Consider the following 15,424-nt stretch of genomic DNA (forward strand, 5'->3'; position numbering starts at 1 on the left):
GAAAGACTGTGAACCCATGGATTTTGACATTAGTTTTGATTTTGAATTTCATAAGTTCAACCCAAAAATGTCCATTACATTGATTTTGCATTTTTATTTGTCTGAATTTGATTTGAGCTGCGTATGAGTCCTCAAACAAATGACTGATCTCAAGCTGACCGGAAATTTCACAGTAAAGGGGTAGTTAGTAAAAGTAAGTTAAAACATTAATTTTCTCAAGAGTGAAAATATACTGCGGATTTGTCTTTTCGTCAGTTTTTCTTCATCTTTTCAGTGCATAATAAAAGTATAGCCAGTGTCTTTCGCTGTGACGGGACATGCTAATGGCTTTAAGGTATAATTAGGTCTGTGCATAAACTGCAAGGGATCAAATGGAATTCCATGTAAACTTAAGATAAACACCATTAAGCAAGCATCAATGCAAATGTCTAGTGTGCTTATGATAAATATGATTAATTTTTTATTATTATTTGTGTGTAATATGTTACGATTTTACGTAAGACTATCTCCTACCCACGTAGGTCCCCAGAACCTTACTGTGAACATATTGCAATGTTTATTTAATTTAAGCTGTAACTTCAGTGTTATGAAGCTGTTATGAGTACTCCTTTGGTATATATACTTTACTGTGGACCTTCATGTGAAATCAAGAGTTAATGCCATGTACAGTACTTCTATGTGTAAAAGCACCCTTGGGTAGATGGGCTAAAATCAGAACTCGCAAAGGAGTATTTTAGGATATGGGGCATTATTTTTGTATTTGTTTTTTCTTCCAGTTACCCTTTCTTTAAAAATGCTCAACAACAAAAGAAAAAAACATTGTATCTGTCTAGGATGCTGTATTTTATTATTATTTTGTTTTCAGGTGTTCAAATATGGGATTCATATAGATTCTGAACGTTATGTAAGTTAAACCTGTGATGTTATTTCTTGGTAGATGAATTAATAAATATATGATATTTTCCAAACTGTTGTGTTAATGCAGTTACTAACTTAATCATTGATTGTTATTACTTATAACCAAGTTGGCTCAACAACAACCACAGCAGCAGCAGTGACAACAACAACAACAACAGCAATATAATAATAATAATAATAATAATAACAATAATAATACGTTAATGATCCGTTAATTATTATAATTTTTTTACTAACCTTTTATGGTAATCTCTGGCAATGTGGATCCTCAATTTGTCATTACATTAACTAGAAACAATCTCAACTACCTAAAACAAAGCAACTAGTCTTAGGTAGCTTTTACATTTGTCAGATATATGATCTAACAATGGAACTGACTATCATGAATACTGCTCTTACTCCATTATTTATTCGTACCTGAAATGGACAGTACGAAATTATGGGGCCTTGTCGCTTTTCTAAAAAGGTAAGTGTGTAAGAACAACATTTCCCAAAATGCAGCCTGCTTTCTACATACATCAAAGCGACGAAACAGTATCCAGCCCCGATTATCCTGCGAGTGAAGCAAAACAGCTACTTTGCTGTGTTTTTCGGCCTCGAAAATGTATTTGTTGTGGGTTACTGCATCTAATTGGATAAGAGAAGTGTGTATTTTGCTTGGGTAAAGAAACAGAGGAAGTTGTACTCTGGCTAGTGAGCTAACTGTACTGTGTAATCTGACTTCGCCAGTACTGCTATGTTTACCAAGCATGTCGCTAGCAAGCAAGAAGCGTTCGGGTGTGTGCGTGATCAGTCACCTCATTTCGTAGCTGACTAGTGATGGTGAAAAAGTGCGGGATGTGTCTGTTGTCTCTGTGCACATTACCAGAAAGTCGTCGGCTGTATTGTAGGGAGTTTGCAAACCGTATATTGTAATCGAACTTTGGAGAGGGCTTTACAAGAACCCCGTAAAGAAAGGCAGCGGCGCAGTCAAGGTCCGATGACTTTTCTACTGCATACAGTTAACGGGGAAGCTTATCACGTTATTTTACTCAGCGACAACTACTACAGCAACTGACCCACTTGGCAAATGGGATTGAATGGCTTACCCAGTTAACTGAAGTTACGGTGCATCTGCCTTTTATTTGTGTGTTAACAGCTGTGCAAACCATCAAGCTAACGTTAACTGCGGAACTGCGGAAGCGTATCGTTTTTATTTTCTTTCTGGAAATTCTACCACCATGGGAGATAAGGGCGTCATGAATACTAACCAAAATTGCCATGCTACTGGAGACCCCCAGTTGGACAAGGCCATTTACCAGTGGATTACTTGGGATAGGGTGAGTTGTTACAGTGCCATTGCAGGAGACCAGACCGTCTCTCCATTATTAGTCAAGTAAAATGTACTGGTTAGGGGTTGTAATTGCATTAATTAAATTCATTATTGAGAACACATGGGTTGCAAGACAAGGTAATAGCCTACTTCCCAATATCTTATCCTGTTTCATCGAACTATTCAAACATATGTATCGAAAAGCCTAGATACGTCAACTTCACCAGTACAAATGTAGCATGAACATGCTTTCAATGCCTTGCAGATTATGATCTCTTAATCTCCCCCTCCAAATCACCTATAATCTCTAGGCAACTGTGGCAGAAAGGGAGACACAAAGCGAGCCTTAAATCCACTTCTCCATTGTCACAGTGAGGTTGCAGTCATCCTCGTCTGTGTGGTCCTGTGTCTTATTACATCTAATAAATATTTTATGAGCTTTTCAGGTAAACGGTTTAAAACCTGTCAGTCAAGTAATTAACAAAACAAAACAAAACAGTCATGTCAGAAAAGCATTGGCACTGACCGGAGAGATTTGCCCCCTTCACTGGTTGAGTTCAACAGGATCTGTCATGTTTTACAGTCCACTGCACAGCACACTACATGATTTCACTATTCTGTGCTCCTGTGCTCCTGTTAGTAGTGCAGTGGATAAGATCTCAGATGTCATGTTCAAGCGGTTGTCTATGAGTACGCCTTGAATATCATTTCATCTTGAAAGCCTTGTGCCACCTATTAGGAAGGCCGTCCATAAAAAACAATCTCAGATAAGTCACCTTACTTGGCAGCAACATTGACTTTAATGGATAAATGCGGTTTGACACTCACCCAATGTGGCAGTTACGCTATCAATTTAAAGGTGTTACTCAAGTCTTTTACCTCAGAGAGGTACACAGTAGGCCAAGTGGGAATTTTTTCCATACATTGTGAGACAAAGAGTCCTTTGACATTCCTGAAAATATGCTACAGGCTATTCATATTTCTTCCCCTTATTTGCGTTATATGTTCAGCATTTTTCTCATTGTCTTATTTTCTGATTGGTTGGTATGTTGTAGTCAGTCATTTAATTATTCCAGATCTATAAAAAATGATAAAATATTAGAATTTCTGAGTCTGAATGTGTAGCAACACTAATGCAGCATGTTGGTTACCAAGCAACACAGAAAGAAATAGAAACGTGTTTGAATTGGTTTGGTTTTAATCCACACTCCAAACCTACAGGGGACTTCTGCTTCTGCTTTGGAGTGACACCAAAACAGCACTGCTTCCAGTCACAGTGGGTGTGAGCTCCTGCTAGTGTGAGGGGAGACTAAAAGGCCAGTGATCTGGCTGACCTCCCTCATCTTAAATATCAGATTTGCTCACTAGAAGTGAAGCAGCAGTGGCTGATTGCTCAGCATGGCTCACCAGCTTGTGACGTATTCCAGTTCTGGTAGTGATAAGACCGCCCAGACTTGCCCTCCACTGTTGCACTTGGAGAGGAAAAAAAAGAAAATTCTTGGAAAGTGTGTGTTTAGGAGCACTTTGGCATGTGTTGATCCTAAAACTGTCACCATCGTAGAAGGTATTTCCCCATTGTAACAGCCATACCTTGAGGAAGTGGGCACTTGTGTGATGTATACATGACATACATGTTATGAGGGTGGAGGTTCAAGAAACCTGCTGCTGGAATGGAATTCAAATCGGCCACATGGCCTTGCCCATTTAGTGGAGTGGGAGGGGTGGTAGAGAACAGAAATGTTCATGTTTTGAGTGACACATGTCGGACATTCATAATTTGGGATTGGCACGAGAAACCAAATGTTAGGATTAATCTTTAATCCAGCAGGGCAACAAAAGATTACTTTTATTACACAGGCCAAACATTCTTCATATTTTTCAGTGATAGGCCAAAGGTTGTAGCTTTCAGTGAAAAATGTTGTCAAGGTCATTTATAATTTATAGTTAGTTCTGTTTTTGTTCTGTTATTGCTTCTTTATCGCTGTTTATATTGTTTGTTCTGGTGAAGACATAGCTATTATGAAAGCCATAACAATACGAAACAAAACAATAATATTAGTGAAGGCCACAGTCCAGTGCTACTGGTAGCAACCTGTTTGTTCCCAGGGTTCCATAACAAGCCTGTACGTGCTTCCTGGGAATTAGTTTTGGAAAAAGAAGAGAGAAGGTATTTTTGTTATTTTATTTATTTAGCTTTTGTTTAATGTCCTAACGCAGAACCCCCTGACGCGAGCCCAGATTGAGGAGCTGGCTCGGGAGAGGAACACGGTGGAGCTGAGGAAGAGGCTCTGCTCCAGGATGGCGTTCGGGACCGCGGGTCTGAGGGCAGCCATGGGGGCAGGCTTCTCCCGCATCAATGACCTCACCATTATCCAGTCTACACAGGTGACCTGTGACACACACACACACATTCTCTCTCTCTCTGTTTCTTGATCTCTCTTTGGTGCTCTTTATCTCTCTATATATCTATATATCTCTCATATATATACACACAAATTCAATTCAATTCAGTTTTATTTAAATAGCACATAACAATAAAGTTATCTCTCTGCGCTTTACAGAACCCAGGGCCTGAACCCCCTTCAGATCAAGCACAAGCACAAATGACAAAGCTAAACTGATGATTAAAAAAACAGCAACATCAAGTCAGACTGTCTATTCACTGTAGATCCATTTCTAGTCCAAATAACGACCTCTCTTCCTTACCATAACACAAACACTGTTTAGTTCTCAAGACCATATGCCAAAACTGACACCATCTATGACTGTTCATGTCTGACTGGAGACCCTTACTGCCATTGTTGCAGATGAACTTCTTGTCTTTGTCCTTTTTCTTATTATATGCCACGACAGTAAGAGCATTCTGATTGGGTAATGCGTAGTCATGCCAGCCACGTATTGCCCTCCTCACCGGTCAATACGGTTCCGCATTGCCCTCTGACGACATTTTCAAAATGAGCGAAAGCGATCAGTCTGAGTTTTACCATCCAGACGAAAATGAAAACATCTACAGCCAGGGGGCAATTCAGAAGAAGCGAAGATTTGTTGATACGCCGGGAAATAGCAAAGCCTAAGTTTGATATTTCTCGGCATGACCTCACTCTCGGTTAGTGAGTGTTTAATATATGTCCGCAATACAACCTGGCTCTTACCCTTAAATCTTTGTGCCAATCATATTATGTTTTAAAGGTTACAGACTTAAAAGAGCATATCCTGTTCTTCAGGGCTTTAGGATTAGAAAAGTTACTTTTCATTCTGTGTGAGGTTAAGTCTTCTGAGATGTATAGGCTTTAGAAACCAAGGCCAGAGAATGTCAGGACTTTCTGGTTACTCCAGGCTATAATTTAAAACCCAATAATTAAACCCAATAATGCTGCATATTGTAGTTTGGACTTGCTGCATAGTTTCTTAAAGCCTCTTTAAGTCTTGTGCAGTTAGAGCAGGATGACTGTCAGCTTTGGTCATTGTTTCCATGCATGAGTAATGGGAGGGGACAGTGCTGTTTAAATGAGCTGACGTGTTCCAGAGAGGTATCTGTGTATGGTAGATCTGGAAGTAAAAAAAACACTCAAGAATTATTATTCATAGGTTGATAAACCTAAACCTATTTGATATATGTATACACACACACTCACACTCTCGCTCTCTCCCTCTCTGTCACACACACACACTGTCACACACACACACACACACACACACACACACACACACACTCTTTATCTCTGTCTTACATACATACTCACACACACACACACACAGATTGAGAGACCTTTTGAGAGATGTTGTTATGGCTAACATGTGTTTTACTGTTTCCTGCTGCAGGGCCTATACAAGTACCTTGCCAAGTTTTTCCCTGACTTTGGGAGCAGAGGGCTTGTGATTGGCTATGACACGCGAGCCCAGGAGACCAGTGGCTGCACCAGTGAACGGTACCCCCACCCCCCCTTTCCCTCTCACCCCAACCCCCGTCCCCTCATAGCTGACGGCCTTTACTGTATACTGCTCTACTCTTCCCCCAGTGGATTCTCAGCTAAGATTCTTACCCTTTAACCTTTTAAAGCGCTCTGCCAACCTAGACGAGGAGAAAATAAAATGCTCACTGCAGTGTGTGCAGTCTATGAAGTCATGACAGCTAGTGCTGGGGTAGTCATGGTTCATATCAGTGGCATGTCTTATTCTGGGCTACGTGTGGATTTACAGTAGGATCATCTTTGTCATTGTGGGAGGGTACAGTTAGCGTGGGGCAGCTGGCTGTGTCAAGTTCGCCCGCACGGTGCACCACACTGGAAATAGGATCTCTGTGCGGGTGCGGGTGCTGGTGTGTGATGTCATGGCATGCCTGGCGTAGCGCCGGCTCATTGCAGCGTGCGCCACTGTCTAGTCGTGCATAGGTGTGCAGCGGAGCAATATTCCCCCATGAACGCGACATCGCTCACATTGCTGGCATTCTTGTGCTGAGTTCAAACGGGCTGAGTTTGGGCATTGGTGGCATTCTTCCCATAACTGCTGGAGGACTTCCAAAAACTGACTCGGCAGAAAGAGTGTAACAGGGATGTGTTTGGGGCACTGCCAGCCTCGTGTTGCCCGGCACATGTGGACTGTTAACTTTGCTACATGACAATAACATTAACTGATGACACAGAGGAATAGATGCATGGATGATGGATTGAAAGAGAAAGTGAATAAGTAAGATATTGAATGAATCAATCAATCAATGATGAATTCACAGACTTTAGATCCCCCTTTAATCTAACTATAAATGTGCATGAAAAAGCAGGATATATTTCTTTGTGTATTTTATTTTTTTCCCCCCTTTGTTTTGTTCTCAGGCTTGCAAGGTTGACTGCAGCTGTTATGCTTTGTAAAGATATTCCCGTTTATCTCTTTTCTACATATGTGCCTACCCCCTTTGTGGTAAGCGGCCAGATTTAGCACCACAATGTTATGCAACTGCACATTTACCCTCATTAAATACCCTCATTAATTCATAAAATGATGGGCTGAAAGGCTCAGTTTTAGATCTTGTCAACATTCTCACAGTAACCTAAAACAAACATAAGGTGTCTACTTAAGATGGCTAGTGGCAGGGCCTGATAACTTTAAGAATCTTAGAGGACTTGCTTGCTTGCTAGTTTAAAAGGTTGCTAATAGGTGGTGGGTGACTTGTGGTGTTTTGTTTTGCAGCCCTATGCTGTGAAGAAGCTGGGTGCTGCAGCAGGGGTCATGGTCACGGCCTCCCACAACCGTAAAGAAGATAACGGATTCAAGGTACAGTAACCCTTTTTTTTCAGAATTAGACCCTTCATTTCACACTCGGCTGCATACAACTCGTGACCTGTGCTTCCTGTTCTGCAGGTGTCATGACCCTTTTAAGGGCCTGTGCTTCCTGTCCTCCAGGGGTCATGACCCTGTTAGGAGCCTGTGCTTCCTGTCCTTTAGGGGTCATGACCCTTTTAAACACCTGTGCTTCTTGTCCTGCAGTGACCCTTTTAAAGGCCTGTGCTTCCTGTCCTCCAGGTGTCATGACCCTTTCAGGAGCCTGTGCTTCCTGTCCTGCAGTGACCCTTTTAAAGGCCTGTGCTTCCTGTCCTCCAGGTGTCATGACCCTTTCAGGAGCCTGTGCTTCCTGTCCTGCAGTGACCCTTTTAAAGGCCTGTGCTTCCTGTCCTCCAGGTGTCATGACCCTTTCAGGAGCCTGTGCTTCCTGTCCTTTAGGGGTCATGACCCTTTTAAGAGCCTGTGCTTCCTGTGCTGCAGGTGTACTGGCACAACGGGGCCCAGATCTCCTCTCCCCACGACAAGGAGATCCTGCGATGCATCGAGGAGAGCACTGAGCCCTGGCCCGAGTCCTGGAGCGAAGGCCTGGCCGACAGCAGCAGCCTGAGGAGCGACCCCCTGGACGCCATCACATGCCTCTACATGGAGGAGCTCACCTCCGTGTGCTTCCACAGGTCAGCGGAGGCTGCCTACAGCATGCTCAAACATTTATATACTGTATATATATATATATATCTATGATGATTTTATATTTATATATTAATGATGACTAAATATATGCTCAAACATTTATATAATAATGTCTACAGCATTTGTGTAGCATATCAGTGACAGTGACATAGTGGCTATGAAGTCAGAGAAAGCGAATGATTTAGTTTGGAACTGGTTGGAACGTTTATTAGTGCATATTTAGCGTAAATCGGTCATTCCAGTGTGAACCATCTGTTCACATGCACATGGTAAATATGCCCCCTGTATCACCTTCTCCTCTCAGAGAGCTGAACAGCCAGTCTCCTCTGAAGTTTGTGCATTCCTCCTTCCACGGTGTGGGGCACAACTACGTCCAGAAGGCGTTCCAGGCCTGTGGATTCCCCCCGCCCATCCCAGTGCCCGAGCAGAAGGATCCCGACCCAAACTTCTCCACTGTCTGCTGCCCCAACCCTGAGGAGGGCGCTTCAGTCCTGGTGAGACAATGCACATGAGCGCATACACATATTCTTTCTCTTTCTTTCTTTCTTTCTTTCTTTCTTTTTTCTTTTTTCTTTCTTTCTCTCTCTCTCTCTCGCACACACAAACACACCCTTTCTCTCTCTGCCTTACACACACACACACGCACGTACGCACACACACACACACACACACACACACACACACACACACACACACACACACTCACACACACTCACACTCACACTCACACTCACACTCACACTCACACTCACACGCACACGCACACGCACACGCACACGCACACGCACACGCACACGCACACGCACACGCACACGCACACGCACACGCACACGCACACTCACACTCACACTCACACTCACACTCACACTCACACTCACACTCACACTCACACTCACACTCACACTCACACACACACACACACACACACACACACACTAACACACACTATGCGACATGGGAACCATGAGTATTGAAGCACTACGTATCCATACATGATTTCTTGCCCAGTTCGTTATGGGTTTTGGGTTTTTGTCAGACACAAATGTTGCATATAGTTGTTAGGACAACCTGGGGACACCTGGCTGCTTTATGACCTCTGGAGTTTGACAGATTTATCTCTCTGAGCAGACAAACTTGACATAATGAAGTGAGGAAGTCCATTACAGATTTGCGTGCAAGTCATCTGATGGTCTGCATGACCCAGGTCATGATAAAGATAAGGAATGATAGTTTTCACGCTAGGTCAACTTGGAGAAAAGATCACACGAAACACCATAGTGCAGACATTTAGGTCACCAGAATAGAAGTGATCAGATAACACGTATCTCTGTGTGTGTGTGTGTGTGTGTGTGTGTTTTTATGATGTCTCAGGAACTTTCCCTTCGTCTGGCTGAGAGAGAGGGGGCCCAGGTTGTCTTGGCAACTGATCCTGATGCTGACCGCTTGGCTGTTGCGGAGCACTGTGACAAGTACGTGACGTCTAACCCAGCGTCAGCAGCATGTAGACCTCTTACAGTCTTGGTCTTACTCCACCAGATGCCACATGCCAGTCTTGGGAATACAATTTATGATGAATGCCCCATCAGCATCTTCCTCCAAACAGCTGGGGAGATTGGATGACTGCTCAGTCATAGTCATCAACATTGTAGATAAGAAGCTAAAAAGAACATTTGAAAAACATTGACGTCCAACTTAATCAGCGTCCTGTGTTGTTCAAAAAGTATGTCATGGCCTCAAGACTTTAAACCATCTGCTCTGTCAAAATGTTGATGTTGTGCACTGCCTTTATGTGGCTAGCTTTAGTAAAGCTGTCCGGATTTGTGTATTACATTTAGAAATGGTGGAAGATGAAGGAGGGGCAGGAGAAACTGGAAGTTCATGGTTCTTGTTTTAGTCTGATGTACTTTTTTTAAGATTTATTTTTGGGCTTTTTATGCCTTTAATCAGATAGGACAGTAGAGAGAGGCAGGAAGTGAGCTGGAAAAAAGATCCCAAGAGGGATTGGGAAATGACCGCGAGTCGGACTCAAACCGGGTCCCCATGGGTATTCCGACCCATTCATGGTACAGGGCTGCTGCTGCTTGCGCCACAGCTCCCCCCCAGTCTGATGTACTTTGATGATGATGATGATGATGATGATGATGATGTTGATGGTGTTGTTGTTTTTGCTGGGTATAGGTTCGGGTGGAAGGTGTTCACAGGGAACGAGCTTGCCGCCCTGCTGGGCTGGTGGATGCTGTACAACTGGAAGGAGACACACCCCGACCCATCTGACATGGAGAAGGTGTACATGCTGGCCACCACCGTTTCCTCCAAAATCCTCAAGGCCTTTGCACAGATGGAGGGCTTCCACTTTGAGGTCAGTGCACCCTGTGTTTGCTAATTGTGAGGGCAGATGTAAGGTGGATGTGTGTGTAGCCGTGTATCTGTGTGTGTGACTCCCCCCAGGAGACGCTACCTGGCTTCAAATGGATCGGAAACAAAATTCACGAGCTGGAAAAAACAGGAAATGAGGTCATCTTTTCCTTTGAGGAGTCCATTGGTAAATAGAATTTTGGTTTCTTTTTACATGAGCTCAGAGTATGCACACATTTTACAATTAAAGATGCAAGATACATATTTAGTCTACAATCTCCAAGCCTCTTAGCCTTAAACTGGATTGTTTTGTGGTTTATGGTGAACTGAAGGCAGATAGTAATGTCATGGTGACCTTGATAAGTTAATAAATGTAAAATCACAAAACATTGCGGTCAGCACAGGCCAGCTCTGGGACCAAACCTGCCATCATGGGTTTGTTTTGACTCCAGTTGTTTAAGGGTATTTCCACTATCATCTTGTGCATGTATGACAAGTCTGCATGCACTGGTTTTGTGTAGGGGCATCATTAGAAAAAAATTGTCTCAACAATACACACACAGTGCCTGATATAGACTGTAAAAGATCCATGCAGTTCGACATGCCCTGTTGACTTACCAGTGATCCTGAGTGGACTAAATCAATGTTTTCCACTGGTCCTTACGTGGTGTGTCTGGTTGGTTCCAGGGTTCCTATGTGGTAACATGGTTCCTGATAAGGACGGGGTGAGCGCGGCTGTGGTAGTGGCTGAAATGGCCACCTACCTCAACACCAAGAACCTGACCATGAACCAGCAACTGCAGAATGTTTATGAAACGTGAGTCGGGTGACTGTACAATTTGCATATTCCCAAAATATATTTGGAGAACAGGTTAAGTGTATATATAAACAGTGTGTGTACCCTTTAGGAAGTATGGTGTTGTTAGCACCATACCTCATTAAATGCAGTTTTAACAGTTCATTGTGTTTTGGGTAGGTTTTATATCAATATATATAAATATTTTTTCAGTAATGTAATATTTTTTATTACATTTTTCTGTTTTCTTTCAGCTATGGTTACCACATTTCCAAAACCTCCTACGTCATCTGCAACCATCCACCCACAGTCAAGAAAATCTTCACCCGCCTTCGAAACTTCGAGGGTGACAACGTGTACCCAAAGTCCTGTGGGGGATACAACATCATGAGCATCCGAGATGTGACCACGGGTTATGACAGCAGCCAATCTGACCAAAAATGTGTAAGTGTCTCACGTCAAGGTGGAATTGGACTGGTTCTGTAGGTTAAGCTGTAAAACAAAGGTCACTATATGTGTAACGTATACTATATGATTTTACAATTTCACACTGCGTTCACATTTGGTAAGTTGGCAGACGCTTTTATTGAAAGCAACTTACAAGTGAGATAGAATGCTAGCACATAGCCAGTCAAGGAAAACGCACGGAAACCAAAGATGCATTTCAGTTTCATTCAATTTAAGAGTCAGAAAGTCAAGAGAAGTGATAGGAGTTTGTATTTTAGTAATACCGTTCATAATGCACTTAACCTCGTACAGACAAAAGGGTGAGTGTTAACTAAGGACTTCCTGTTCCTTTACACACAGGTGCTTCCTTTGACCAAGAACAGTCAGATGGTCACCTTCAAGTTCCAGAACGGCATGGTGGCTACTCTGAGGACCAGCGGAACGGAGCCCAAGATCAAGTACTACACAGAGTTCTGTGCACCGCCTGGAAAGAGGTCAGTGCCCAGGGCGTCTGCCACTCGTTTAACATGCTCTGTGTGTGTGTGTGTGTGTGTGTGTGTGTGTGTCTGTGTGCCACTCGTGCCAAGCTCCCACGAGGGAGCGCGCTGAGACTCGGCAGCCTGCTAACACGAATGCTCTGCTGATAGAGGGGACGCTGGGTATGTGTAGTGAAGGGAAGTGAAGAATGGCAGCAAAGCTATACTGTTTCATTTTCTCTTTTGCTTCCTGTTTCCTCTTTTTCTTCCTTTCTCTCTTTCTTCCTTCTTCCTTTTTTTTTTTTTTTTTTTTACTTTCTCTACCGTTGCCGTCAATGGCTAGATTTGAATATGTCTGCCCGACCCCACCCCCCAAACAAGCAACTAAGTAAATAGTTTATAATAAACAGTCTTTCGGTTTGGTTTTCAACATACCTTTAGTACCAAACTTTCTATTCTGCTACTACTGAAAAACCAACTTTTATTTAAGCTATAGGAAACGTGTTGAAGGAAAACCCCTCATTTGCAATGGTGTTAAAGCCACAGGGAAAAGAGGACCACAGCTATGTAAAACCAACAGGAGTTCAAATGAGACTGATATCTGTCTTTAAAAAAAAATATATATATATATATATTCTAGTGTCCGTAATTCATTTATATTGATACCACTGTAGTGTTGTGTTGCCTTTAGTTCTGCTTTCCTCTTTAAAAAAAAATGCATTAATGCAATAACAAGGGTGCATGTTTAAGTGCCTCACGGGCGTGTTTAGAGCGAGCAGCCCACTCGCAACCAGATGGGTGATGTTGACTGTGTGCGATGAAGTGAGGAATAGTAACATGCCAGGAATTGCAGAAAGGGAAATAAAAGTACGACTTTACACCCTATGTTGTGTACTCTATCCCTGAATATAAACAGTTTCGATGTGTAATTAGAGTTGTAAGTTATATTTATATCAATTATATTATTAAATATTAAAATATTTTCTTTTCTTTTTGCAGTGACATTATGAATCTGGAAGACGAGTTGAAGAAAGTAACATCTGCTCTCGTGGAGGAGTTTCTTGAACCAGACAAGAATAATCTAATTCGACGACACGTCTAGTGGCCCAGCTCTCCCTGGGTCCTCCACCCATCAGTTAGTTCGGAGCATTGTCTGTGACATCTGTGGACACCCTTTGAATGTATCTCACTGTGAAAACGTGCATTTCACTTTATGAGCTCCAAGTGGTCGACAGCTTTTTTTTTGTGGACATCTGTTTAGTCCATTCTGCTGCTAAATTGGTGTAAGTGTCCCTCGCCATTCAAAGCATGTGCTGTAGTTAGCCACAGTAGAGTCCGTAATCTGTAATCTGTATACAGTAATCTGTAGACAGCTCCTAAACCATGTACCTTGTACCAAGACACCGTTTTCTCACGTGTCTGTTGGTGTACTATATGTTTAATGCATTAAGGTATTTATGATGTCTAGTTAATCCGATTGCTTGAACAATCCATGCGCTAACTCCAGTTTCTCCCCTGTGGCTGGCGTTCTAGCTTGTTGCAGCGTGTACAAATGGCTGTTTGTATGTCAGCATGCGTGGTCATAAATAGCACTTCCTGTCCCATGTGGCCTACTATATGTGTGCTGTGCTGTGTGGACGTACTTGATGTAGCGTTGCGCTTAGATACACCAGGGGGGGATGTTCCGCCCCCAGCCCACCCTCCCCAATCATGCGTATGTATGTATGGATCCATAAGTGACAATCAGGGGGCTCACGGTTAGTCGGAGTAGACGGTCAGAACCATTGAGCCCACAGGGTCAGAGCAGTGGAGGGTGGATGAAACATAATGCTGGCTTTTTGAGTAAGTGGTGGGTATTGTTCTAGTGCATTCCGGTGTCAACCAGGTTTTGCCAGTATGGCATGTACAAAACAATATCCAGTTAATTTGATAATGAATGGATTCACACAGTGGTGTGAGTCTAAAAACGAATGAAATGATCGAAATGAATGTGCCAGTGAGCACTGTGTATTGAACACATGCTCACCGATATCAGGTAGTACATCTGAAATACAAAACAAGTTCCATTGATAAGTTACCTATTTCAGTTCAAATACAACACCGAAAACAAGTCTGCTGCATCCCAACATACGTGTGCTTGTCATAGTAGCAGGTTTTTGTCAGTGACCATGCTATGTGCAGTGGCCTTGTGATTCGCAACCTTATATGTTGGTCCTGTTTGTCTCCATAGAGACTTTGCTATAATCCATTTCATTGGTCAATGAAGATCTTGTGGTCTGAGAATTTGTTTTGGCATTTTATTTGCATTGTTTAGGATTTTTCCACAGTACTGTGCTGTCAGATTTGTTTTCTTTGAAAGCAGTGTGTTGTAGTAGTAGTAGTTGGGTTATCTCCAGTGCTTAAGAGCACCACCTGCTGTTCTTGTAGCTGTTGTATAATGCTGAATTTATATTTAAGTTAGTTGTTTTTTACTGTGACATGTATCTCTTGATATTCCATAAACAGGATGTTTTGTTTTTGTTCTTTTCCAGTGTAAGCTGATGCAACCACCAAAAATACTTAAATGTTAATAATGACAGACCGTGAGTTCAAATTTGATGTAATTTGATCGTTAGCCTGTAATGAAAAAGCCAAAAATTATCAAATAGGCTGTGTAAAGAATTCCAGTGTAACTGGTAACATTTAGATATCTAGAAGAGCATATTTATATACATATATATTTTCAATTATATTTTTTGGAAAAAAGACAGGAAAATAAGAATGCAAATAATTTTGGAAGGATGGAAATTCATTGTTGTTGAATTTGTTTTCAGTTTGCAAGTGGAATATTTTTTCTTCTGTATTTACAGTAAAATATTCAATGCCAAATTGCTATAAATTGTGTAACATATCTCTTATTTATATACTTGTGTAGTTTTTTTTGTTGTAAAATAATGATATTCCAGCCAAGGCACTTGAACGTGAATTTTATCTACATAACACGGAATTGAAGATCTAAGTATTTGGTCCTAACTGTTCTTAGCACAGCTGATGGGTACACCCCCTCTTCTGTTTCTAAACCCTTCAGGTTCAATCATGTTGTACACTAGTACAAAAATCCCGCATGTGCAAGGCTTATTCTTGTTTACATTTGACTGTGCAAAAGTATTGTGC

At 42.1% G+C, this 15,424-nt stretch overlaps 1 protein-coding gene across 1 annotated transcript; it reads left to right on the forward strand.

The window, feature by feature from the left end:
• The first annotated feature begins 1,456 nt into the window (after window positions 1-1,456).
• pgm2l1 (phosphoglucomutase 2-like 1) lies at window positions 1,457-15,172 on the forward strand. The gene is made up of 14 exons (XM_080844356.1): window positions 1,457-2,237; window positions 4,448-4,615; window positions 6,053-6,159; window positions 7,060-7,144; window positions 7,415-7,498; window positions 7,988-8,181; window positions 8,502-8,691; window positions 9,569-9,666; window positions 10,376-10,556; window positions 10,646-10,739; window positions 11,240-11,369; window positions 11,603-11,792; window positions 12,156-12,289; window positions 13,271-15,172. Exons 1-14 carry the CDS (start codon window positions 2,139-2,141, stop codon window positions 13,371-13,373), a joined length of 1,857 nt encoding a protein of 618 aa, XP_080700482.1. The 5' UTR covers window positions 1,457-2,138; the 3' UTR covers window positions 13,374-15,172.
• The last annotated feature ends 252 nt before the right edge of the window (window positions 15,173-15,424 follow it).

Source organism: Sprattus sprattus (assembly GCF_963457725.1).
Source record: "Sprattus sprattus genome assembly, chromosome: 9".
Lineage (NCBI taxonomy): Eukaryota > Metazoa > Chordata > Actinopteri > Clupeiformes > Clupeidae > Sprattus > Sprattus sprattus.